Source organism: Symphalangus syndactylus, chromosome 5 (assembly GCF_028878055.3).
Source record: "Symphalangus syndactylus isolate Jambi chromosome 5, NHGRI_mSymSyn1-v2.1_pri, whole genome shotgun sequence".
In the NCBI taxonomy this organism is placed as follows: Eukaryota; Metazoa; Chordata; class Mammalia; order Primates; family Hylobatidae; genus Symphalangus; species Symphalangus syndactylus.
Genome location: NC_072427.2, coordinates 85,103,132 through 85,129,723, shown reverse-complemented (window position 1 = coordinate 85,129,723; position 26,592 = coordinate 85,103,132). Strand labels below are relative to the sequence as shown.

At 57.2% G+C, this 26,592-nt stretch overlaps 1 protein-coding gene across 12 annotated transcripts in view; it reads right to left on the bottom strand.

Moving 5' to 3' along the window:
• Positions 1-25,794, bottom strand: part of SLC19A1 (solute carrier family 19 member 1) — a 47,204-nt gene extending 21,410 nt beyond the window's left edge. For 2 of the 12 annotated variants that reach the window (XM_063640477.1, XM_063640482.1), the window contains exons 1-2: positions 5,387-5,629; positions 1,502-1,735 (exon numbers count right to left, since the gene is read on the bottom strand). In XM_063640477.1, the coding sequence (XP_063496547.1) occupies positions 1,502-1,690 (189 nt within the window). In that variant the 5' untranslated portion in view covers positions 1,691-1,735; positions 5,387-5,629. Of the gene's footprint in view, positions 1-1,501; positions 1,740-5,386; positions 5,775-5,986; positions 6,117-25,650 lie in introns of those variants that run through there. The other 10 variants (XM_055279963.2, XM_063640479.1, XM_055279962.2 and 7 more) reach the window with 9 other exon arrangements.
• Positions 25,795-26,592: the final 798 nt, after the last annotated feature.

The window sequence follows — 26,592 nt, the reverse complement described above, 5'->3', positions numbered from 1 at the left end:
CCCTTGCCCCCGAAGCTGCTCCCCGCCCACCTACTGGTGGCCACCCCCGCACCCCAGCGCCCACGTGCCTGCTCCCATGTGAAGTTCTTGTTGGGCCCCAGGAGGCAGGGCGGTGATGAAGCTCTCCCCGGGCCTCTCATGCAGCCAGAGGGGCTGAGATCAGGGGGCCCCACCAAGTGGCAGGTGCGCACAGCGCCTGCACCCATCATCCCTCTGATGATATCCAAGGCCTGGTGGAATGGATTAATTTCTGGAATCTACTTTTTAATCCGTTAATGTGCAACATGAGAGGGCAGGCAGATGGGATTTAAACATTTTCGCTCTAGAGACTTTTCTTATTTTGTTATTTTAAGGGAAACGCCACACATAATGCTCATCCCTATAAATAACCTTGGCGGTGGACAGTGGCCCTCCACTAAGAGCAGAGATGCCATCTGGTTAGTGGGTGGCAGGGAGAGGGGCGGACTGGCCAGGAGCAGAAGGCACTTCATGAGGGGTCAAGGAGATGGCTCTGCCACTCCAGCCCCACCACCGACAGCCAGAGCCAGGGCAAGACCCTGTCCTAGCCTGGAAAGTGACCCAGCCTGGCGGTTAGCAGTGCTGGCCGTGGGACAACACACAATCACATTGCACGGTGCTCCGAGCCGGGCACGCAGGAAAGACAGCACCTCCGCTGTTGCAAGAGCACACTCCTCGGCTACACATCAGTTTCACAATTCTAGGGTCTGGGAGGGTTGGGGGCCCGGCTTCTGGCCAGGAGACGCAGGGAACAAGAGGCATGCCTAGCAACAGCAATGTGGGTGCAGAGGATGGGGACAGCAGCTGGCATGGGCAGGTGAGCAGGCCCAGGGCCCTGATATGGGGTGTCGGGGTGACCAGCTGGGCCGGCGGCCTGTGAGAGCGCTTTTCCCCACAAAGGCTTCCAGGCTCCTTCTATGGGGATGTGCCTTATGGACAAGGACCCCACAGCTGCAGGAGGAAACTGCTTCAGATACGGCCGCTCCTGCCTCCACCGTTCATGTGGCCTGAGAGACCCGTGACTGGGCATAAGTCCATTAGAACAGTTTCAATAAGACCCTTTGTCCTCATGGCTGAGTAAAATGAAAATTCCTTCAGTAATCTCTTTAGATAAATAGCCACTAAGTCTGTGTTGAAGGCAGGTGCCCAGCAGGGTTGGACGTGGGCTTCCTCACCAGGAGGGCCGATGAGCCTGGCCTGACGGGTGGGGGTGGGGCAGCCTCCCTCTCTGCAGGACACAATATCACTTTTTATCTAGCCTGGTTACTAGGCCGAAGCCAGGTCCCTCCATCTGATGGTGCCCGCTGCAGGGGGTGTGAGACCCCAGCCGGGTTCCCTCCAGGACCGTATTATCAGCTGACACGGCCACTCACCCGCTGCAGCCTCAAGTGCTCACGCATCCAACAGGAAAAGTGCCCTGGCCCCTGAAGCTGCTCCCCGCCCACCCACAAGCGGCCGCCCTGGCACCCCGGAGCCCACGTGCCTGCTCCCGTGTGAAGTTCTTGTCCGGCCCCAGGAGGTAGGGGGTGATGAAGCTCTCCCCTGGCCGTATCTGCGCCATGAAGCCATAGAAGCAAAGGTAGCACACAAGGCGCCGCCACGACCGGAGCTCAGGGTCAGGCCCAGGTTCCACGGGCACCTGCTTCTCCACCGCTGGGCTGGAGGGCACCATGCTGCTCAGGCCACGTGTAGCCCCGGAGGGGACGAAGGTGACGCTCTGCCTGGAAGGAGGGGTGGAGTCAGGGCACCTTGGAAGTTGGTCTGCAGGCCTCCCTACCCCGCAAAACGAGGCCCAGTGCCGGCCTCTTCCTCACCACTCAGGACCAAACACCACCCTGGAGACGAATGCAGACCCCAGACCCATCCTCACCCCGTAGCAGCAAACTAGGAGCCACCCACACCTGAGCCACGCTGGAGTCCCCCAGGCCAGGCTGTCACCACCTCCGGGTCTCCGATGCTGAGGGAAGTCTCCAGCCACATGGAGTGATTTAAATGCCAATCAAAACCAAGTTAATTACCGAATTCACTTACTATATTAACTAAACTAACAAAACTTAGGGTTTGGGGCCACACTAGACTCATGGCACTGCTGGGCAGTACGTGTGGCTGTGGCGGTCGGGCGGGCACACCTCACCCCACAGGACTGAGGGCAGCCCACGTGCCTGCTGCTGCTCTAGTGGCACCCAGGTGGCCCAGGGAGGGCACAGGCAGGAACGGACGCTGCTGGAGGCCGGGGACACACCTGGTCACACCACAGTGGCCAGCAGCGGGTGGCTGCAGGTACCAGCCTCAGGTCCCCATCAGCCTGGGGTCGGATCCTGCACATAAGCGTGGGGAACGCACCCGCCCCCATGCCCTGGCAGGAGGGCGTGCAGGCCAAACCCACAGTGAGGGAAGGGCAGAGGGAAAAGCAGGTGTCCTCGAGGGGGCTGAGGGCAGCCAGGGGTGAAACGTGCATGGGAGGGAGGATGGGATGGAGCCGAGGCCCAGCCACTGAACCCAGGGACCCCAACATCCCCGGAGGCAGGTTACCCTAGACAAAAGCAGCTGGCAGGAGCCATGAGTGGACCTGACATGTTCCAGATGGAGCACCCCAGACCACGGGCCTTCATCCACGAGGCAACATGCATCCAACCTTGGGGACCATCCCGCAGCACCCCCGCCCCACACGGCCAGAGCAGGTGACGGAGCACGCAGCGCACTCAAGGGCTTGTCTCTTTCAGTCCTGATTCTGCCCAGGAGAAAGGCTCCTCTGGCGCGGGCAAGAGCACGTCTCACCACCACCAATCATGCCTTCCAGCTGTGGGGCAGGAGCCTGTCCACTTATCAGAATCGTGTCTCCAGGTGCCAAGTGGCTCTGGGTTTCTATTTAACGCCTCGGTGTAAAGTTCTCTTTCAAGTAAGTCAAAAGTGAACTGCCATAAACAAGTGTGGCAGGCGCCCACACCAAGCCAACCCAGTGAGGCCAGGACCCGGCCCTGGTCCCCCACAGGTGCACCTCACGTCTGTATCAGCTGACCTCTGCTCCCGGAGGCCAGGCCTGGCAGAGTGCGCGTGGAAAGGCCGTCTGCTGCTCAGGTGGGGTGGGGATGCAGCACATGCAGAGGGCAGCTGAGCAGCCTTGTGGGGCGGGGTTGCCCTCCCATCTGCACTGGGCTGACACAGTCAGACAATTGTGCCTCGCCACAGGGCCGACTTGGGAGGGTGGCAGGGGGGTCTGCGGAGGGTCTGGAGTTGAGGAGAGTCTGCTCCAACCCTCCAGCAGGGGCTCAGAGCATCCCTCGATGTGAGGCCAGCTTTGGGGGTCCAGGGACCCCTAGGAAAAGCTGCCCCAGGCTCTCAGCACTCAGTCTCCAGGTATCAGAGACCACTCAGGCTGGAAGTGCTCCCTGAACCGCCCCCAACCTGACACACAGGCTTAGGAAAGAGGTGGCCTTCAGGGACCAGAGAGAGAGACCCTCCCCAGGCCACTTAGGCAAAGCCATCAGCATCATCTGGGGTCCCGTCTTGACACCTCTACACACTCATGTCTGTGACAAAGGAACACAGGTGACGGCAGGGAAGCCCTTAAGAGGCAGAGGCTGGTGGGCTTGCAATGGGGGCTGCAGGGAAGCGGGGGAAGGGTTAGGGGAACCTTGAGGTTTCTGGAGCTCCATGGCAGGACACAGCTGGGAAGAAGATAGGACCGGCACCCTCCATTGGAGGCAGCCAGGACCCTAGTTCTCAAAGGGCCAGAATGAAAACAGCCGGCCAGGCAGGAGGAAGCGCAGGCAGGGGCCACTGCCAGGCTGAGGCAGATCTGATGGTCGCCTGCCTCGGCCTCACCTTCCACGCCTCCTCAGGGCCTGTCAACAGCTGGGAAGATCAGTGCACAAAGGTTGGGCTCCGTCACCAAGGACCCTGATGCCCAGAGAGGCCACAGGCAGAGCTGGATATACCTTGGACTGCACCCACTCCTCCCCACTGGGAGACCCATTCGGCCCTGGGACTCCCTGTCAAGTTCACTTTCCCACCCGACAGCAGGTTTAGACAGGCGCACCGATCCCCAGACAACCAGAGCAACAAGATCACCGCAGACAACGGGCAGCCATCAGGAGCTGAAGTAAGCCCAGGGTCTGGGCCCACAGTCCATGGCTGCAGGAGTCAGATCCCCACCCACAGGACCCCCAGGGGCCCAGGAGCCCTGGGTACTTGGGCCCACTGTTCTGAAAGGTGCCACCTCCAGAAGCGACCAGAACATTCCTTCCTTGGAGAGACAGCCAGAGTCTCAGCCAGCAACGGGGTGCTGCTGGTCTTAACTGTCAGCCTCTGCTGCCAGCATACTCAACGTACATGCAGTGAACGTAGCCCACTGACAGATGCTTGGCCATCACGGCCAAGACCACCTCCAAGAGGAAAGATAGGGAACTTGGTCACCACCATAGAAATGCAGCCTCAAGCCAGGGGAAGCCTAGACTCCAAGTGTCCAGACCCCAGCCCAGTCCCATACAGCTTGAGGCCTCTTCCCGGCATCTGAAGGAAGTCCCCGGCGAGACAGGAGGGCCACGGGGAAGCAGCGAGAATCCCTGCCTTCAGGAGAAGGTTGTAAGAGCCCCCGCAAATCCCCGGCCCCACTGTCCCCAGTGACCACCCCCACCCAGGCCCTGTCCTTCCAAGCACCAGAGAAGGCTGGAGACCCGCAATCAAAACAAAAGCAAACGCCACCTATCATTCCGTGTTTAAACCAGCTCCTACTCTGGAAGGCTAACCAAGAATGTTCGTTACATTTTTAGAACGCCTGCTAGTTTAAACAGAAGAAGAAAGCATTGCACACCCTCCCGCCCCCGTTCAGATGACCAAGTTCAGGGTTCCTAACAGCATAATTAGACCCTCCGGCTATCACTGCTGCAGGCCCAAACACCCGAGAAGCACTCTTTCTCATCTGTGTCCAGCACAGATAACTGTACTATCTGGAATTATAAAAATCCACCAAAGCCCCTTCAGAAAGAAAGCAATTAGCAATGGCAGCAAGCAGTGCACAGGTGGCACCCAGGCAAGGGCGGCCAGTGAGATGCAGCCTGGCTCCCAGGCCTGGACAGGGCAGGCAGGTGCACTGGGCCAGAGGGACCTCGGCTCTGCTGATTGAATCTGGGCTGTGTGGGAATCCTCGGGTCTCCGTAGGGGGAGGCCACCTCTTTACAGGGCGGCTGACAGGCACCTCCAAGGACTTTATCCCATCTTCCCTCTGGATGCATTCTGGATTTCGGGGCCAGCTTAGTTAGCCTGTGTCCTGAGGCCAGGCAGGCCAGACTCCCCAGGACAGGAGTTTCCGATGGACAGGACCCTAGGGGGATGGCTTTCCTGCTGTAGAGGTGTTGGAAGGACCCACTCGGGAAAGGCTCCAGCGGCTGTCCAGGCTCTCTCTGAGACGCCTCGGGATTGCTCCGCTGGATCTGCACCCACAGCTGCTCCAAGGGGAAGTCGCACCAACAAAGCTTCTGGCACAGGAGACAATGGCCTGGAGATGCGCCAGGGGCCCGCCCCACGCGTGGCTGGCAGGGTTCACCCGCCGGCTGGCCCGTCCCGAAGCAACACGTGCCTGGGCGCGAACGCCGGATCCACGCGTTCCTCCAGACCCGGGGGTGGGACTTGGCGGCCCAGGATGACGCGGAGGGCAGGCTGGGGGGCGGGACTCTCCACCCCATTAGCAGGCTGGGGCGGAAAGTTAGCGGCGGGAAACCCGCTGCACAGCAACGGTTCTGCCAGGCGCCCCGCACGCAGCCCACGGCGCCCGGGCCACCGCGACCCCCGCTGAGACCCCGGCCCACGCCCCGCACCCTCCCCAGAGCCCCGCGGACCCCAGCGCCAGCCCCCGCACTCACCTCCCAGGGTCCTGCAAACCTCGGCCCGCGCCCCGCACTCACCCCAGGGCCCCAGACACCCCGCAGCCCCCGACACGCGGCCCCGTGGCCCTGTTCCCCACCAGTACCTGCGACTCGGCAGGGCGGCTGCCCTGGGGCTCCCAGGACCCGGACCCGCGCACGCGGACTCCGGGACTACAGAGCCCACAAGGCGGCGCGGCGGGCGCGCGGCTGCGGGGAGGGCGGGTCCGTCCCACCGAACGCGTCCTGAGGGCGGGGCCTCGCGCGTGGCCGGGCGCTGCGGCAGGAGCGTCCCCACGGGGCATCCTCCCACCCACGGCCGCGCCCGCCCACGGCCCTCTCCCAGCCCCGGCCCGGCTGGCCTCTCCCCACCCGGCCACCGCCCGCGTCGCGCGGCCCCTCGTGCTGCGGCCCTACCCCTGGGGCCGCCCCCTGACCCCGACCGCCCCTCGGGCCCCCACCCCCGCCGGCGTCAGCATCCTGGGGTGCCACTCGCGGAGGTGTCGGTCCCTCGGACGGGCACCTTGCCATCCCTCTCCCCCGCGTTCTTCCCACCCCTGGTCCCCTCCTTAGCCCCCCTCCTGACCCCCACCTCCTCGACGAGGCCTTGTGCGCTTTCCTTTTTGCACCCTTAAACACCTGCATTCCTGGCCGGCTGCAAGCTGGATCCGGGACGCGGGTCGGGGCCACCAGTCCCCATCCCAGCAGGGAGAACCCGGGGGAGACCCGCGCAGGCCTCGCAGACGGCAGCGCAGTCACACTCAGGAAGCGGGGCCTGGGCCACTCTCCTAGGAAGGTGTGGGGCTGCAGCAGACAGCGCCGCCGAAAGCCCAAGGCCTGTGCAGGACACGGGGGGAAGTGAGGGGCCACAGGGTCACTTTACCCTGGAGTTATCCAGGGCCTGGCTATGGGGAGGGAAGCCAAGCCGAGGGCTGTGGGGGCCCCGAGGCTAAGGAGGAGCCAGGAAGTCCGCCACACAGAACAGAAGGGGAGGGCCACCGTGGTACCCACAGCTCAAGACTGCGGGTCCCAGGTGAGCGGTGAGTCTGGGGCAGCAGCCCCTGGAATGCACCCCTTCCCGAGTGTAGACAGCACAGTCCGCGACCTGCCTCCTGGTGTGGGGGGGTGCTCTGGCTCTCCTGCCCACCAGCCGGGCAACCCCACCAGGAAGTCGACACAGGGCCCTTGCCCTAAATGGCCGCCTGCCCAAAGCTCTGGCCTGGGCCTTCTTTCCGGAATCCTGAGTGTAGCAAGCCACACGAACAAATCTCAAAAGAACTTAAACAGGATTTGTTGGCTGGAAATGGGGGATGTGGGGTAGCTTGCAGAATTTAAGGGAGCACTACAGGATGGGGCGCCTCGCCTGGAGGGACCCCCTGCTTCGTGGGAGCCCTGGCTCTCTCCCCGGTACTGGCCTTCTCCACGGGCGGGCAGAACCTGGCCCTGCTGAAACACAGGAGGGGCAATGTGGAGGAGGAGGGGCCCTTCCTTCCCTCCAGGCAGAGAGGAGCCGGCCGTGGGGCCAGCTCACCAGGGCAGCCTGCTCCCTTTACGCGCAGGACAGGCCAGGAAGCCGACGGGAAGTGGGGATGAACAGCAGCAGGGATCCTAGACCCCTTCCCACAGAAGGATGGCTCCCACCCCCTTCCCGCCTGGAGACAGCAAGGCGGGGAGCCACAGCCCCAAGGGGACCCCACAGGACCCACAAAGACCAGTCCCTCACCTGTCTCTCCGGCCAGGTGGAACCGAGTGAATCCGCCCCTGCCCTCGAGGGGCCTGCCCAAGCTGCCCTCCGGTCCCCCTGCGTGGCAGGAGTCCTGGGAGTTCCCCAGCCACACAAGGCCCAGGTTTCCTGTGGGAGCTGCTTCGGAGTGGGGAGGTGGGGCTGCAGCCACCAACAGCACTTGGCAGTTGTGTAATCTGGAGGCAGCTGCTCTGAGGGAAGAGCCAGGAGACTCATGAAGACCTTACAGAAACCTCCATTGAGGCCTGCGAGGAGTGGCCACAGACAGCGGGGCGTGGGCTTCCAGAGGGCTCCACCCAAAATAGAGACTTACAAAAGCAGGTGACTTGGGAGTGACACTGGCATCTGGGAATGGATCCTGTGCTTGGGGCCTCACGAGCCTCCAGCGGTCGCTGTCCTTGCGTGTTTCATCATCGGTTTGTCAAATAGTTAAGTGCCTAAGCGTCAGGGATGGGAGGCAGACCTGGTCCCTGGGAGAAGCCCTGGGTTGGAGGGATCAGCAGGGGCCCAGCAGTGTGGATCCCAGCCCTCCAGCCTGTAGGCTCTGGCCACATATAGTGATGTCTGGGGTCTGCAGGCCTCAGAGACCCCTTCCCCTCCTGGAGGGGCTCAGGTGGGCTCTGCAGCCACCCCACGGCAGTGCCCCATCCCCAGCTCCTGGGCCCCCACTCCCCGGCAGCCTTAGCACCCATAGTCCAGGCCCAAGAAATCTCTGCCAGAGAACGAGAACCCTGCCCACCCACTGCCTTCTGAGACCAACCGGCCAGTCCTCTGCCTTGGCTGGAGAGACCCAGGGCTGTCCCTGTGGTTAAGGTCCCCGTCAGCATCAGGGAGGCAGTGGCATTCGAGCAGCCCTTTCCCTCAGCTGGTACTGTTGTGGTTGCTGTGGCTCTGGAAGCAAGGCTTGGACCAAATGCTAATACATGGACACACATGCACAGAGACACACAGATCCACGCAGACATGCAGAGATGTGCACACACAGATGGACACAGACGTGCACAGACACACGCACACACAATGATGTGGTTTGGATTCTTTGTCCCCTCCGAATATCATGTTGGAATGTGATTCCCAGTGTTGGAAGTGGGGCCTGGCGGGAGGTGTTGGATCATGAGGGAGGATCCCTCATGAATGGCTTAGCACCATCCCCTTGGTGATGAGTGGGTTCTTGTTCAGTTAGCTCACTCAAGAGTGGGTTGTTTAAAAGAGTCCGAGACCCCCCCTTTACCTCCCCTCCTCCCACTCTTGCTATGTGATGCTGGCTCCCCGTCACCTTCCACCATGAGTGGAAGCTTCCTGAGGCCTCACCAAGAGCAGATGCTGGCACCATGCTTCCTGTACAGCCTGCAGAACCGTGAGCCAATTAAACCTATTTTCTTTATAATACCCAGTCTCTGTATTCCTTTATAGCAACACAAAAACAGCCCTCCCCACATATACACACACGTACAGACACCACCAAGACATATGCACAGATACAGAGACGTAAACACACATACACGCAACACAGACATACAGAGATAGAGACACATACGCATGCGTGCTCCTGTGCACACGGCACCCCATATGCAGGAAGATGGGTGCAGACCAGCCTGCCACGCCCCAGCATGTGCAGTGAACTGGCCTGCACGTGGCCTCAGCCACAGTTTTTCCTCCCACACTGCCAGGCGTCTCCCCAGTCTCACCTTGCTGAATGATAGGTGCTTCTGCTCCCATCTGAATCTGCTTGGTAGAGGTGCAGTGTGCCCTGTAAATGCCTTGCCTTGCTTGTTGGCCAGTGGGTCTCTGCTGCAGCTGCCCCTCTCTCCACCCCCAACTCCCGCCTGGCCTTTGCCCCCACTTTTTCCACAAGCTGACCTCCTAACACTCCCAGTGGCCAGGGGTGGCCCATCACAAGGGCCTAGGGGCCCAAAGGTCTGGAGAAGGGGGACTGACACGGACGCCCTTGTGTCAGGCCTCCCAGCACTAGCCCCAAGCCCAGGTCCGCCTGCAGCTGTGGCTCCCATCCTCTCAGAGGCTGAGCTGGGCCACCGTCCTCGGCACCTTCTCTGTGAAGCCAGAAGCCCTGTGGCGGCTGAGCAGAGAAGCAAAGCCCAGAGGAAGAAGCGTTGTCCCTGGCCTGCCTGGAGCCCAGGAGCTCCCGGCTTCCGCATCCCCCAGGTGAGCGCAGGACCCTCACAGCCTGTCACAGCCTGTCACAGCAGTGGGGCTAACCTGAGCCTGTGCCTGCCACACTTCTTCCCTGGAAGTGTGTCCCACCTGGTCCTCTGGGCATGGAGTTGAATCCCGAGCCCCTCCCCGTTGAGCCCTGCCTGGCCCAGCAGCATAACACCGAATCCCAGTGCCCCCAAGTCTCCCTACAGCCAGACTTCCACAAAATCATGCTTAAATAGCCCATCTTTACTAGGGAAAGGGGGAGGTTTGAACCTCTTTGGAATCACAAGGCAGCTGTTTAGAATAATGTCATCTAACAAGAGAGTGTTCGAAACACATTAAAATAACCAGTGGAAATCTGGCCAGTGCAAGGTGGAGTTTGAAGCCTAGCCTGCCTGGTCCTCATTTCCAGAACTTGGAGGTGATAACCCTCCTGCCCACAGGTGGAGTGATGTCCGGCTACAGGAACATCCTGGGGTCGGAGGAGTTTTGCATTGACCTCCACCACAATCACAGGCATGCATCTTGGTTGCAAGCAAGCTGTTTGAGAAACCTAAACATGACATTAGAAGACAAAATGATTGGGAAGGAAGCGGCAGAGTCTCTGTTCACAGATGATGCAATTGTCAGGGCAGAAAATCCTAACAGGTTGTCAAAAATACTAGAAATAATAAGGGCATTTAGCAATGTTATGAGATACTAAGTCTATATACAAAAGTAATTGTGCTTCTATAATCTAGCAACAAATAATTGGAAGACAGAATTTGAAAAACAGCATTTACAATGCCACTGAAAATCAGAAAATATCTAAGAATGCACTTAATGAAAAATGTGTAAATTCTCTATACCGAAAGCTGCAGAACATTACTGAGAGAAATTAATGAAGAGCTAAACAAATGGGGGAGACAGACCTTGTTCGTGGATTTGGTAAACCAAAAATAAACTTCTAAGCCCCCAACCCTCTCAACAGATCACTCCTCTGGGCAAGGGCATTCCAAGGTAACCTGCAAAACTGGTTCAGGCCACGAGGGGAAGGGAGGGATGGATACTCCGTCATTATACCTGACCCCCTTTTGGAATTCAGGGAAAGCCGACCAACGTTCAACGTCAACACAGACCTGAAGTCTGATAAGAATCATTTAGAATCTAGTCTTTGAAGCCTGCGACCCAGAGACTTCATTTGCTGCTAAAACTTTGATCTCCACAACCCCTTACTGTAACCTAGACATTCCCTTCTATTGATAATATCTCTTTCAACCAATTGCCAATCCCGACATGTTTCGCTTTACCTATAACCTGGAAGCCAGCCCCCACCAGGTTGTCCCACCTTTCCACACCAGAGCAGTGTATATCTTACATGTATTTGATGGTATGAGGCCAGGCTGTGCCCAGTCACCTTGGACGCATGTTTTAGGATCTCCTGAGGGCTGCGTCAAGGGCCGTGGTCACTCATATTTGGCTCAGCGTAAATCTCTTCATATGTTTTACATAGTTTGACTCTTTTCATTGACAATTGGAAGATTCATTATTAAGGTGAATGTTCTCCCCAAATTGATCCATAGATTCAGTGCAATCCAATAGAGGTCTCACAGGCTTATTTTTTAGAAATTGAGATGTTGATTCAGAATTGAGATGGAAATGTAAGACTTACAATAGCCAGAACAATTGTGACTAAGAAGAGTGACGTCAGAGAGCTCAGAGATATGGAGACCAAGGGAAGCTGGTGGAGTCCGGAAATAGGACCACCCACACGGACAACAGATTTCCAACAAGGGTGTCCATGTAATTCAGTTAGGGAAAGGGTGGTCTCTAGATCACATAGTTCAAGAACAGCTGGATATCCACAGGGGAAGATGAACATCAGACTTTATCACGTCCCTTTCACAAACACTAATTTGAGATGGCTGATAGACCCAAATTAAAAGCTAACACTGTCAAACTTGTAGATCTGTGTCCAGTGACACGGGAAGCAAACAAAATGTCAGGCCACACCTGTGAGGAAACACTCATATTCCTTGTATCTGATACAGGACTTGTATCCAGACACATAAGTGACCCTTACAACTGAGTAATAAGAAAATAGCCCACTTCTTAAGATACACAAAAGAGGCCGGGCACAGTGGCTCACACCCGTAATCCCAGCACTTTGGGAGGCCGAGGCAGGTTAATCACTTGACGTCAGGAGTTCAAGAGCAGCCTGGCCAACATGGTGAAACCCCAACACTACTAAAAACAGAAAAATGAGGCTGGTGTGGTGGTGTGTGCCTGTAGTCCCAGCTACTCAGGAGGCTGAGGCAGGAGAATTGCTTGAATCTGGGAGGTGGAGATTACAATGAGCCGAGATCTCACCTCTGCACTCCAGCCTGGGCGACAGAGTAAGACTCTGTCTCAAAACAAAAAAATAAAAAATAAAAAATATACATATGCAAAAGATTTGAACACTTAAATGTGAAAATATACCTAATATCATAAATATCATAATCCTTTGTCATTAAGGCCTGAAGTACCAAACCACTCCTACTATTAAGGCTAAAATTTAAGAAGCTGACAATACTAAGTGTTGGCAAGGCTGTGGAGCAGTATATGGGGATGTGAAATGTTACAAACACTTTGGAAAACAGTGGGGCAGCTTCTTGTGGAGTTTAACATGTGTCTACTTTAGGAACCACAGTTCCACTCCTAGGCATCTGCTGAAGAGATATGAATGCACGATCCCACAAAAGCCCATGCACAGGGGTTGTACCCTGTTCTCATGTAACTGCTAAAAACTGGCAACAACCCGAATATCCATTATGGGATGAAGGATAAACATGCAGCACATCCACCTAACAAGGACTACTCAGACTAAAAGGAAATAACAGCTGAGTGAGTCTCAGCACCCTTGTGCTGGGGGGCCAGAGTCCAGCCTGGGAAAGTCCATCTGTGGGGGAGGGAGGCTCCGTCCTGGAAGGAGGCAGGTGAGCAGGTGCCTGTGGTGGAGGCTCGGGGTCAGTGGAATTGTTCTGTGTCTGACGAGGGTAGAGGTTAATGGTTGTGTCCATCTGTCAGACATGTTTAACAACTGCTTCTAATGGGTGCAATTTATGGCATGTGAATTGCACCTCAATAAAATTGTTTTTTAAAAGCCTGCACTGCTGGAAGTGGGTGAAAGGCCTGGAAGCAAGTCGAATGCTCCAAGCCCTCTCATGTCTCTTGGGAGACAATCCAGGCCTCAGCTGGTTACAAGGGAGAACCCAGAATAGCCTCAGCCTCGGGAGAAAAGGGCAGTGATGTGGCAGGGGAGGGGCAGGGGGACAGGTAATGGGTGGTGGGAGGGGGACAGGTGGCAGGGGAGGGGCAGGGGGACAGGTAATGGGTGGTGGGAGGGGGACAGGTGGCAGGGGAGGGGCAGGGGGACAGGTAATGGGTGGTGGGAGGGGGACAGGTGGCAGGGGAGGGGCAGGGGGACAGGTAATGGGTGGTGGGAGGGGGATAGGTGGCAGGGGAGGGGCGGGGGGAGAGATGGTGGGTGGTGGGGACAGGGACACGTGGTGGATTGTGGAGGGGGATAGGTGGTGGGGGGACGGGCAGGGGACAGGTGGTTGGTGGTGGGGAGGGGGACACGTGGCGGCTTGTGGGGAGGGGGACAGGTGGGGGGTGGTGGATGGTGGGGAGGGGACAGCCGGGCGCACACTGTGACTCTTGGCTGCAGATGGGGTGCAGGTCCAGTATGCTCCAGCCACATAGGTCTCCATGTGACCTCCTTCACATCTTGTCCCCACAGAGACCCCCATCTCTGCCCCTTCTTAGCGCCAGGGCAGCCCTCCTAGGCCCTCCCAGGCTGCAGAGCCCTGAACTCTCTGGCATCTTGGGAACTGTCACTCCCCGGCCAGGCTGGCACAAGTGGATGTTGCAGGATTGGCCAAAAGTGGACCGTGGGGGTCAGTGTGGGGTACCGCCCACCCCATCCCAGCCCCTCCTGGGCTCCTGTGCATCCTGCTCCTGCCCACCCAGCCCAGGCTGGCACCTCCTCCTGGTCTCTCCCACACTCCATGCACCGCCCTGGTCACCTCCGTGGTTTCGGGTGTTTCCCTCCTGGGGAGGCACCTCCTGCCCCCTGAGGCCTCTGAGCCCCAAAGGGTCACGTGAGACTGTGTCCCCAGGTGGCAGCTGTTGGTTCTCTCCAGCCCCCACAGACACTTCAGGCCCCTGTATGCCAGACCCCATGGAGACGGGGTCTTCTGTGCTCCCTTCTTCCCGTGGGCCACCCGCCACCCCGTCCACAAGCACAAGTGAACCTTTCCAGGTGGAAAGGGCTGGCTCTCCAGCTGGAATTTCCTTGACTACACGGTCTTATTTTGGGCAGGACGGAGCTCAGTTCTCCCAGCCAAGGGGAGACCACAGCCAGCTCTCCATCCACGGTTCAGGATCACAGCGGCCCCGCTGGGAGGCTCGGCCTTGCATTCCCGGGGCTTCTGTGGTTTTGTTGCACGCAGATTTCATCGTCTTCTTCCGAATGTTTCAGTATTCACGTGTTCCTGGATGACTGGCGTTCCCTCTCGATTTTCACACGCAGTGGTGCAGGGGCGTGCAGTCTGCAGACCCCTCTCCTCTGCCTTCTCCTCAACCTCCCTTCCCCCCACACCCATCTCCCCTCCCTGCCTCCCTCCACCGCCTTCCTCCCCTCTCCTCCGCCTTTCCATCCCCTTCCCTCCCACCACCCCCCAACCCTGCCTCCCCACAACCCTTCCCCCGCCCTCCCTGACCTTCACCGCACTGGCCCCCGCCTCCATTCTCCTCCTCGCAACACCCACTTCCTCCTCCACCTCCCTTTCCTGTTCTTCACGGTCCCAGCTGCGCCTGGGTTGGCTGCCCTCTCTGTTCCTCTTATTTTCTTTCAAGGAACTACCTTTTGGATCTAAAAACTCAAGTTTTACTTAAGAGGCTGAGGCAGGAGAATAGCTTGAACCCGGGAGGTGGAGGTTGCAGTGAGCCGAGACACTGCACTCCAGCCTGGGTGACAAGAGTGAGACTCCATCTCAAAGGAAAAACACACAAAAAAATCAAGTTTTAATTGCTTTCCAGTTAATTAATTTCTGCTTTTCTCATTTTCTTTTTCCTGTTGACTTTGTTGTTCCTTTTCTGTTCTAGTTTCTGAGTTAACTGCTCTGTTCCTTTAATTTGAATAAAACTAGGAATAATAAACCATTTAATAATTCATTCCTCTCACGGGGCACCTTTGGCCAGGCCCGTGGACGCTGTGTCACTGCACTTGCCACCGTCAGCCTCTACATAGGACGCGATTTTTGCTTGATTTCCTCTTGGACTCATGACTCATTTCAGAGAATGATTCAAACGTTTCCAGTGGCCGGATGTTGTTGTTTGTTGGTTTAATACGTCGTTTTATAAAGTTAAGATAAAAGAATGTGGCCTAAGCAGGTTTTCATTTTGTGAAATTGTTTTGAGCTTCGATTTGTGGCTTGGTTTTGGGTTTTACCTTTTAAACTTTTCCATGGGCCTTCGAAAAATGTATATTCTCTATGCACATCGTGTTTTATATGAATAAAATCTAAATTGCAAATAGTGGGATTTCAATCTTTGATAGCCTCATTCATGCATTGTCTGGGGTATGTGTCAAGTTTGCCAGAGTGAAGGGCCCCGCTGTGACTGGGGTTCGCGCCTCCCTGCATGTCCACGCCTTTATGTCCGTACTTTAGGGCAGTGTGGAGATGGCCCACACCACCTGCGTGTTCTGCCACCGCGCTGGCCTGAGACCTCGGCTTCCTGTGCGGCCTCCTTATGGCTGTTTCAGGTGCGTTCCTCAGAGCACCTGGGGTGGAATTTGCTTTTCTACAAAAGGTGTCTGCCCGAGTGTCTGACCCATGGTCTCCGCCGCTCCACAGGGCTGGCTGTGTGGTGGGGACTGACGGCCTCCTCAGAAGGAGGCAGTGATGACCCCAGGGAGTGGGTGAGGCACTGCCGGACCAGAGAGATCTGCGATGGGACAAAGAAGAGGCTGGGCTGCTGCTGCTGCATCTGTGTCTGCCCAGGGGAGCTGCATCCTGGCCTCGGGACCTCCCTCCCGGCCAGAGCAGTGGGGGTCAGGCTGGTCCAGCTCTCAGGAATGTCCCAGGGAAAGAACAGAACTGCCCTTCTGTCCGCTCCAGGGAGACCTACAGGCTGTGCCACCAGCAGGCAGTGTGGACATTGGTGCTGTTGGGTCGGGAGCCCCAGGGAGAGCCCCTGGGGAGAGCATCACCCACCTGGAGGCTCAGGCCAGGCCAGGACCGCAGCCCTCGAATGTGCAGAGACGCCCGGTTCCCACCCAGGCCCGGGTCTCGGGACTATGTGGAGGAGGGATAAGCGCCTGCTATAATCCAGTCACCAGCAGAGCAGACGGCCTCTCGCCCAGAACAGGGCACCCGGGGCAGCGCCAGCCCCAGCAGAGAGGGTCCGGTCTCAGCGGAGTGGAGCGGGTCTTAGTGGGTTGGGGCCAGTCTCATCCTGGCCCTGGGTGTGGTCTCAGACCCCTGATGTGGAGCCTGCAGATCATTCCTGGGCCATGAGCCTGACCTGACCCGGGAGTCTCTGGGCTGGTCCGCCCGTCCACCCTGTCCCTGCGTTTGTGCTGATAGGAGGACACTGCACAAAACACACGACAGCTGTGTGCTATAATCCACAGTCACCAGCAGAGCAGACGGCCTCTCGCCCAGAACAGGGCACCCGGGACAGCGCCAGCCCCAGCTCTCCCTGGGGCCCCGTGTGCTCACTTTTACACAAGACCTCGCACAATGGAAGCTCTTCCTCCTGGCAAATTGCAGGGGGCAGATTCCACTATCTCGCTCACCTGGAGGACTCAGCACCGAAGCCGAGAAAAAACAAGACTCTACCCGGGCGGCAGGTGGCCAGGCTCAGGGCTGGGGCAGGACCGGGCCGGGGGCCTCGCTGGAGGCTGGGCCTGAAGGCCAGGGGCCTTTGCTGCCCTGGGTGCTGTTTTGTAAGCAGAGGCTGGGGCTGGGTCCTGCCCTGCAAGCTCTACTGGTCCTTCCAGGCACAGCGCATCCCTCCCACCAGCCTAAGGGGACGGGAGCTGCTAACCTTTAGGACCTGTGCAAGGGTCATGGTGCTGTGTGACGACATGACTCCAGGCCACATCCTCCCTCCAGCCCATGAGGGTCCCCGGGATAAAGTCCAGAGGAGCCACAGGGGGCACGGCTCAGCGGGAGGCAGCCCGGCCCATCAAAGTGCCAGTCCTAGGCCTTGCTGTTATTATTTTGTATTTTTTTGTGGTAAAAGAGACATAAAATGTACCACGTTAACTATTTTTAACTGCACACATCAATGGCATTAAGGATATTCACACTGTTGTGCAGCCATCACCCCCATCATCTCCAGAACTCTTTCGTCCTGCAAAACTGAAGCTCTGCACCCAGGACACACTCACCCCCAATCCCCCCACACCCCCTCCCAATCCCCCACACCCCCTCCCAATCCTCCATGCCCCATCCAGTCCCCCGCGCCCCCATCCCAGTCCCCCGTGCCATCCCAGTCCCCCATGCCATCCCAGTCCCCCGTGCCCCCTTCCCAATCCCCCGCACCCCCCTCCCAATCCCCTGCGCCCCCATCCCACTTTCTGGCCGGGTTTGGCCACTGCAGGGCCTCTAAGTGGAACCACGCACAGTGGGCGTCCTCTTGTGCCTGGCCAGGTGCATTCAGCATCCTGTCTCCAGGTCCTTGCACGGGGCAGCGGCGTGGGAACTTCCTTTCAGGCCGGCGATCCTCCCTGCGTGCCTGTCCACATTCTGATTTTTCATTCATGGATGGACATTTGGACGTCTCCTTCCGCTTGGCTGTGGTGACTAAAGCTGCTGTGCTATCAATTTTACTATTATTGTTATGACAAGTTGACAAGTGAACCTTCCTCTTACTGTTTGGGTTTTTCCCATTTCATTCGCTTTTAACTGTCCAGATTCATTGAGTCCCAGCAGTGGGCCCTGTTCCCGGCTTCAATGGCAAGGCCCCTCGCCTTCTCCCCAGAAACAGCCCCTGTGACGACATCGGTACTTTCGGTCCATTCCCTGGGTGGATGTTTCCAGGACCCCGCGCCCAGTCATTGGGGCACCGCTAGGTTATGTGTGGGGCCGCCGTGTGTGCGCGCCTGGAGGCCTCGGGTTTCCCGACGCAACGCGGGGAGTGGCCACCAGGGGGCGAGCGGCGCCCGGAGACTCTGCGGGTCCCAGCCCAGCAGCCTCGCGGCGCAGGGGACGGCGGGGACAGTATGGGGGGCGGCGGGGACGGCGGGGACAGTATGGGGGGTGGCGGGGGGCGGCGGGGACGGCGGGGACAGTATGGGGGGCGGCAGGGGCGGCGGGGGCGGCAGCGCTGCAGGTGGGGGTGGGGTTGCAGGGGCGGCGGGGACAGTATGGGGGGCGGTGGGGGGAGTTGGGGGCGGGAGGGGGATGGGGGAGGTTGTGGGGGGAGGGGGACCGGCTTGAGTGGCGGTGCGGGCGGTGCGGGCGGCGCGGGTTGCAGGGAACGGAGGTGCAGGGGGCGGCGGCGAAAGGGGACGGGCTTGCCTGGCAGCGCGCCGGGGCTAGGGGGCTGCAGGCCGGGGCTAGGGGGCTGCAGGCCGACCCACCGTCCAGGGCACTTGGGACTCAGGAGGGCGGCGGGGCGGGGCGGCCCGCGTGGGGAGCGCCTGACGCTGGCCTGGGCCCGGGGACCGCAGCCTCCCGTTCAGGGTGGGCTCCACGCGAACGGCGGGCGCTGGCAGAAAGCGACCCACGCAGAGTTTCGCGCGAGCCGAGGGGCCCGGCTGCCACCCATGCGCGGTCCTGGAGGTGCCGGGAGGGGGTCTCGGACCTTGAGGCAGGATCCACGTGGTCCCCGCGGGCCCAGTGAGTGACATCACCACGACACTGTGCATGAAGCAAGGTCTACACCCAGGAGATGGCCACGGTGGGCATGGAGCAAGGTCTACACCCGGGAGATGGCCACGGTGCACATGGAGCCAGGTCTACACCCAGGAGGTGACCACGGGACAGACGATCCTCTGAGGTTTCCAGGAAGACCCCCGCCCTAACCCTCTGAAGGTCGGAGGTCACAGGTCAAAGCCGAGAACAGAAGCTGAGGTGGGGCACACAGAGCTGGAAAGAGGGGCCTGAGCATCGGGCGGCCACCATCAGGGTCCCCTCCAGGCCACAAGGATGCTCCCGTTCCAGTCCTCGGAAGAGGGTGGCTCCAGCCACCCTGGGGATGACCAGCAGAGGTCCTCACGGCCTGTGGTCCGGGGAGACCTGAGACTCCTAAGCTGAGCACGTCAGCGTCTCTACCTCCACCGCAGACAGAAAGACCAGGCGGACCCAAGACTGCAAGCTCAAGCTCTGGCCGCAGGGCAGCGGGGCCTGTGAGGGCCGAGGGTGGACGCTGCTCTGAGTCAGGCCCGCCCGTCAGCAGCTCGTCCTCTCCTGTTGTTCACCACCAGCACCCAGGCTTGGGTGTTTGATGCTTCCAACTTTTAAAGAGAAGCTTGAAATCTGTAATTCTTATGTGAAACCCTGCCTTTTTTAAAGACTTAAAATTAGCTAGTTAAAATTAATTAAAATTTATTAAATTTGTACTAATTAAAACTAACTGAATTCTTCTCAAAACACTGTGCAGACGAAACCAGCCAGAGACACACCTGTTTGCAGCCATGGCGCCAGGAGACTCGGGGTTGGGGCCAGGGACATGGCCGGAGCTGCCACAGACGGGACAGAACAGGACATTGTCAAGGGCTCTATGGCTGATCTGTCTCTGTTGCACCAAAGTATTTTAAGTGTTCTCTCATGTCCTCTGAAAGATCTTGGATGGGGAGAGAGGCGGGGTGGAGGGTGGCGTGGGAGACCTGTGGCCGGGGCTTCCTGGGGGCCCTGCACGGCAACCGGCCCTCGTGTGTCTCCTGGGACGGCGCCTCAGTGGCCTGGCCACTCCGAAAGGCCTCTGGACACCACATAGCCTCCCCTGGGCTCAGCCCTGGCCTGGCCAGTGCCCTGGTGCCAGGACTTGGGCACCAGCCACTGCCTCCCCACGTGTCAGCTCCTTGCACAATGGCACCCGCTGCATGGAGCTGCCCAGGACTCAGGAAGAATGGAGCTGGAGGCTGGGCCCTGGGGCTGCTGGAGGCCTGGCAGCAGGAAGGGATTTGAGATAGAGAACCCGAGACCAAGGCACTGGGGCTCAGAGAGCGGCCTGGGAGATGGGTCTTCCCTATCAGTGGAGCCAGACCTTGGCCTCGTGACACCCTGGAGTCCCCGGCTTTGGCCCCGTAGCTCCTGCCACATTCTCCTGAGGCTTCTCGTCTGCTCTGGGTGAACCAGGTGCTGGTCTGTGCCTTGTGGCCCCAGCCTGGCCCTGAGCCCTGGGCCCTGCACACCTTGCTGGTAGTCTCTGTCACAGAGATGGGTGGGCCCGGGGGCTGCTGGCATGTGAAGGTCCGCCTGGAGCGTCCTGCTCCAGCCACAGCCCTGCGGTGGTTTGTGGCCAGAGCACAGGAGCGAGGGCTGGGGGTTTGTGCAGTGACCAGGACCAGGGTGCAGGGGCCCAAACCAAGGCCACTCACTGCCCTGAATTGAGCAGAAGGGATGCTCTGAGGCTCCCGGGGAGCCTCGACCCTCCACCACACTCAGACGGTGTGCCTCTCTTGGACCCTGTCCTGGGCTCTGGTGAATCTCAGGGATGCTAGTGAGGAGCTTGTCCTGGCTCAGGCTGAGCTCTCTACTCAACTAATAGCACAGATGCAGCCCAGATGGCTGCGGAGGGGAAGTGGGTGTGGGGGTGGCCGTGCCCTCGGCACTCGGACTTGGCCTCCTGAGCCCAGTGGCATGGGGAGTGATAGTGTGATGCTCACGTTTGCCTCCTGCATCTCTGACGGAATCATTCCTGTTTAGATATGAGCTCCATTCTCTGGAGGGCATGACCAGGAGGCCACCTGTTTGGGGATACTTTTAGGGTCGTGCCATCCAAGGCAGTCTGTGCCGAGTGGCTCCATATTCAGACAGCGGCAGCATCGTCTCCAAGCCTGGGCTCAGTGGTTAGCACGTCCCGTGCTGATGAGAGACTGGAGGCGGCTTCTGAAAACCCTTTGGGGCCAAGGCTCTCTAGTCGGGCTCCACACGGCCGGTGACGGATCAGGCCAGACAAGTGCATGACACCCGGCATCCAAGACGACAGGCTGAGACGCCCCAAGTCCAGGTGGGCCACTGCTGGCGGGACCTCAGCTGGGACTCAGACATGCGGGCTCTGCAGCCTGGCCCCAGGGTGTGGGCCTGCAGCTCTGGCTGCTGGGAAATCCTGAGTGGGCCCTTCAACCTTTGAAGGGGGATGGATTCGCCCCATTGTCACTGCAGTGAGACCCCCGAGAATCCGGGAAGGCAGTGGTGCCGCAGAAGGGGTGCTGGCCGGCGAGCCTTGGGGATCCTCCCAGGGATGCAGGAGGTGGTGGGGCTGTGACCAGGCTGCAGAGGGTGTTTCTTCTTCACATGTGGCCAGTGTGACTAGAGTTCAGCTCCAGAAATAAATGTGTGAGAGGGCTGGGTTTGATTTGAGCAAGGGCAGGCACAGGTAGGGAGCGGAGCTGCTACAGGGAGCCCTATGGCCGGGAATCTCAGGGAGTCAGGGCAGGCTTGTTCCCAGGGCAGGACAGATCACGGCCACCTGGCTGCTTGGAACAAGATGGAGTTATGTTCCAATTTCTCAGCACACAGGAAAACACATTTCAGTTAAATTGAATTTTCTTTTCTTTTTTTTTTTTTTTTTTTTGAGGTGGAATCTAGCTAGGTCCCCAGGCTGGAGTGCAATGGTGCAATCTCAGCTGACTACAACCTCCACCTCCCAGGTTCAAGTGATTCTCCTGCCTCAGCCTCCCAAGTAGCTGGGATTACAGGCATGCACCACCACATCCAGCTAATTTTTGTATTTTTAGTAGAGATGGGGTGTCACCATGTTGGCCAGGATGGTCTCAATCTCTTGACCTTGTGATCCATCCACCTTGGCCATCCAAAGTGCTGGGATTACAGGCATGAGCCACCGTGCCTGGCCTAAATTGAATTTTCATGTGGAAGTCAATAACTACATAAATTTGGGGATGCCAGTGGCAGAAATCACAAAGGAAAAGACGGGTAGATGTGCTTGCATCCAACCTAAAAGCGTAAGTCAAAAAGCACCATGAAGAACTGCGAGCCGCTCAGCTGTGTGGAAACATCGCAACGTTGAGGCTGGGTGAGTGTCGCTGTCCCGGGTCCATCAGGGAATTGCCCCATCTGTGTATTTAGGTCGGTGAGGTGTCACCACGCACCGACAAGGTGACAAACACACACACTGAAAACGGCCAGGGGTGTGGGCGAGTTCCCCATGGGGACCAGTGTAGGCAGCGTCCTCCGGAGACCACGGGAATGCCACGCCTTCCAGCTCCAACTTGCAAAGATTTGCTAAGATTTATATATTTTTTTCCAGTTGATTTTCAGTCTTTATTTTATCGAGGCCCCTGCAGGTACTTGTGGATTCTGATTTGCAGCTCTGTCCAGGGAGGATCCGGCCAAACTTGGAGCCCGGGGCGTGCAGATGGACCTCCGGACGTGGGGCCACACCTGCGCGTGAGTTTTCTCACTTACTGTCTCGGTGGTTCCACATCAGCACGCATAGAGCTTCCGTGTTCCTCATTAACAGCAGTGAAGAACTAGTCACTCAAATGTGCATCATTCCCTCACACAGGGTATTTTTTTTTTTTTTTTTGAGACGGAGTCTCGCTCTGTAGTCCAGGCTGGAGTGCAGTGGCGCGATCTCGGCTCACTGCAAGCTCCGCCTCCCGGGTTCACACCATTCTCCTGCCTCAGCCTCTCCGAGTAGCTGGGACTACAGGCGCCCACCACCACGCCCGGCTAATTTTTTTTTTTTTTGTATTTTTAGTAGAGACGGGGTTTCACCGTGGTCTCGATCTCCTGACCTCGTGATCCGCCCGCCTCAGCCTCCCAAAGTGCTGGGATTACAAGCGTGAGCCACCGTGCCCGGCCTCACATAGGGTATTTCTAAGAGAAATTGCTAGACATGGAGTTTGTTGTCAAAATGGCCCCCAGTGTGACAAGCAGATTTATTTTCACTGCGACATCCATTTCTGGTGATGATGGGGGCAGACAGCCCTCCACATGGGCAGTGGGCACAGCTGAACCTCAGGCAATCGGCCACAGCCCCAGAGACAGGATCCGCATGTGAACAGACCACCGCAGGGGCCCAAACGTCAGAAATGCACCTTACTCTGCAGCAGGCAGCACATCACACCCCCCAGCTCCCAAAATGTAGGAAACTAGCTCATGCCAGGTGTGGCTGGAACATGGGCATAGGGGAGCCCTGGGGTCACTCATGGAGCATAAACCGTGCAGCCTTCCTGGGGAGCGACCTGGCCCTGAGAGGTGGGGATGCCAGGGCCGGCAAGTCCTCTCCAGGATCCACCCCCAAGGACTCCTCCCACAGCCACACGGGGCCCACACGGGGACGTGCCCACGGCTCAGTGAGGCCGGCAGGAGCGGGACAATCCGTGTCCATCACCTGGGGAGGGTCAGGCAAAGCGCACTGGGTGCCCACTATGGCCTCCACAGGAGCTAATCCACCACGCAGCAGGGAGGGGTCTTGGAGACGCCATGTGGGAATGGGATGTGGCGCTGGCACCCTGGTAGGAAGCGAAATCAGAGTCCAAAGAGACACACACTCCTCCAGAACAGGAGGGAAGAGACAACCCCAGCAAGGACAGCCGCGCACGACGGGGCAGGGGAGCCGAGGTTGGAGATGGGAATGAGGAGTTGAGGGACCAAGAAGAGGAATGACAAAGGCGAGGGGCCTTGCGGAGTGGTGACAACAGTGGCCAAGTGCCAGTGAGGAGGACGAACCCAATGCTGGGCTGAGGCCAAACAGAGAAACAAGAAGAGCAGCACCCAGGCTTGGAGCTGAGGGACGCCCGAGCGCCGGAGAATTGGCGCTGTCCTCTGAGTGGGCCTCTCTGATCCTGCTTTCTCCCTGATAAAGAGGCGCTCTCACGGCTGGCGGAGGGGATGCTCATGGCTGGCTCAGCCTCAGCTGCTGCTCTTACCACTGCTGTGGTCATTCCCTGCCCTTAAAAACGAAGCTGCTTCCCAGTCACCCATGTGCAAGGGAAGAAGGAAAGAACGAGAATAAACGACCGAGCCTAATCCACTTTCCCTGTCTTGCGAACCACAGTATTTTCCGCTGCCGTGCACTTGGAGAGAACAAATGTCACCGGGTCTTGTTGAGAAGACAAGAGAGGCAAGAGGTCTGAACAACACCCAGCTGGGGGCAAATACCTTCAGACAAGCACGACCAAAGTAAAACAGGAACGAGCAACGACCCTAAAAGATGTGCTAAAAATAATTGACAAACTATAAAATAAATATTTGAGTATTCTATTGCAGTAACTTGCCATTCACTTGTAATAAATCAACCTCTTTCGAGTTAGAACAGTGTTGCGTTTCTGCAACCAGGAGTAAATATGGCAGGTGTGGGGTCCGGAGCGCCTCCCAGTGTTCCCACTCCTGGCCTAGTGGGTTCCAGCTACAAGTGCTGGACTCTGCATTGGAAGTGAGGGTGAGGCCGGGTGCAGTGGCTCACGCCTGTAATCCCAGCACACTGGGAGGCTGAGGTGGGCGGATCACCTGAGGTTAGGAGTTTGAGACCAGCCTGGTCAACATGGTGAAACCCTGTCTCTACTAAAAATACAAAAATTAACCAGGTGTGGTGGTGTGCACCTGTAGTCCCAGCTATTTGGGAGTCTGAGACAAAAGAATTGCTTGAACCCAGGAGGTGGAGGTTGTAGTGAGCCAAGATTGTGCCACTGCACTCCAGCCTGGGGGACACAGCGAGACTCCATCTCAAAAAATAATAATAATAAATAATAAATAATAAAAAATTAAATAAAAAGTGAAGGTGGGAACCTGCACAGCAAAGAAAGATAAGACTTCCAAGGCTGGGTGCAGCAGCTCACGCCTGTAATCTCAGCACTTTGGGAGGCCAAGGCGGGCAGACCACAAGGTCAGGAGATCAAGACCATCCTGGCCAACATGGTGAAACCCTGTCTCTACTAAAAATACAAAAATTAGCTGGGCATGGTGGCGGATGCCTCTAATCTCAGCTATTCAGGAGGCTGAGGCAGGAGAATCACTTGAACCCAGGAGGCGGAGGTTGCAGTGAGCCAAGATCACACCACTGCACTCCAGTCTGGCAACAGATCAAGACTCCGTCTCAAAAAAAAAAAAGACTTCCAGAAATGCACACTAACTCCAAAGAGTTTCCTCTTAATTTTAAGACAGTTATCAGTCAGAGAGCTCAGGCATGAACCGAAAGCTATGTTTGTGGAAAATGGTACACAGACAACACTCACCACACAGGCACATCACACTGACACGACACCACACACGTTCGCCACGTCGGCATCGTAAAGGGAAGCCCCAGTGACTACGGAACATTTATGATGGTCTCTGGGAAGTTTTTCAAAAGGCCAGTTCTGAAAATTTCCACTAACAGCGTGGGAGGAGCAGAACCTAGACTTACCTTCCCCCATGAAACAACTGAAAAAAAACAGGCAAATATGTGAAGCAAAATGTTTTCAGAGCCTGGTCTCCGGCAGCGTGGTGCAGTGCTCCCTGAGAGACGTGAAACAAACGGGTTGAGACCTAGAGCTGCTGGAGCTCACGACCAGGAGAGAGTTTCCAGGATGCAGCACAGGGAAAAGGAATCCAGGCAGAACCACGGTTTCCTACAGCTGAGGAAACACAGCTGGGAGCCTGCGAGGCAAAGATGGCCAGAAATCACAGGACGGAGCCCCAGACAGAAAGGAGCTGTACTTACGGTAATTCCAACAATCCGCAAAAGATCCTCCTCCAGTATCTAGGTGTGTACGGATCTGTGCAGGTGTGAGAGGCAAATACTCAAGGCCAGGGAAAGACCATCAGAGAGAGAAGCAGGAGTGACCCTTAGAGCTCACGCACAGGCAGGAATGTTGCCTGTTCCGCCAGTCAGAGCGGAGATCTCATGGCCCATGGGACGTGGAGTGGAGCACTCAGAAGGCTTTGCCACAGTAGGGGAGATAAGCTCTTTCTAGGCTAAAAACTGTTCTGACCTTGCCTGAAAAGTTCAAAGCAAGCCTTGGGAGAAACAAACTGTTTCCATGTAACTTAACTGCATTCCAGAACAAAGCTCAAGAATATTTGTAGGAAGACAAAAATGTCAATTATTTAACAAAGTAAACTCATAATGTCTGGCATGCAATCAAAAATTAGTGGGCATGCAACAAACAAAAAGAAAACGTAACCCAAACTGAGGATACAAATTAATCCATAGAAACAGATCTAGAAATGACAAAGAAGGTAGATTTAGTACAAAAGGACATTAAAACATTTTCATGTTCAAAATGGTAAAGAAAAGAGTGAGTATTAGGAGGAGACACATTGAAGATTCAAAAAAAAACACAAGTTAAACTTCTAGAGATGAAAACTACAATGTCTGAGGTGAAAAGTACACTGGATGGGACCCCCGCAGATTAGTCACTGAAGAAGAAAAGATGTGTGAACTTGAAGACACAGCAACAGCCATAGAGACTGTACAAAATAGAACACGCAGAAAAAATTACTTAAAAAAATGGACAGAGCAGCAGTGAGCTACGGGACAACTTAAAGTGCCCTAATGCTTGTGTAATATTAAGGCACTTTAAGTTGTAAAACAAGGATTTGAACAAGGTAAACCCACAAATTGAAGAATCTCAATAAACCCCAAGCACAAGAAATATTAAGA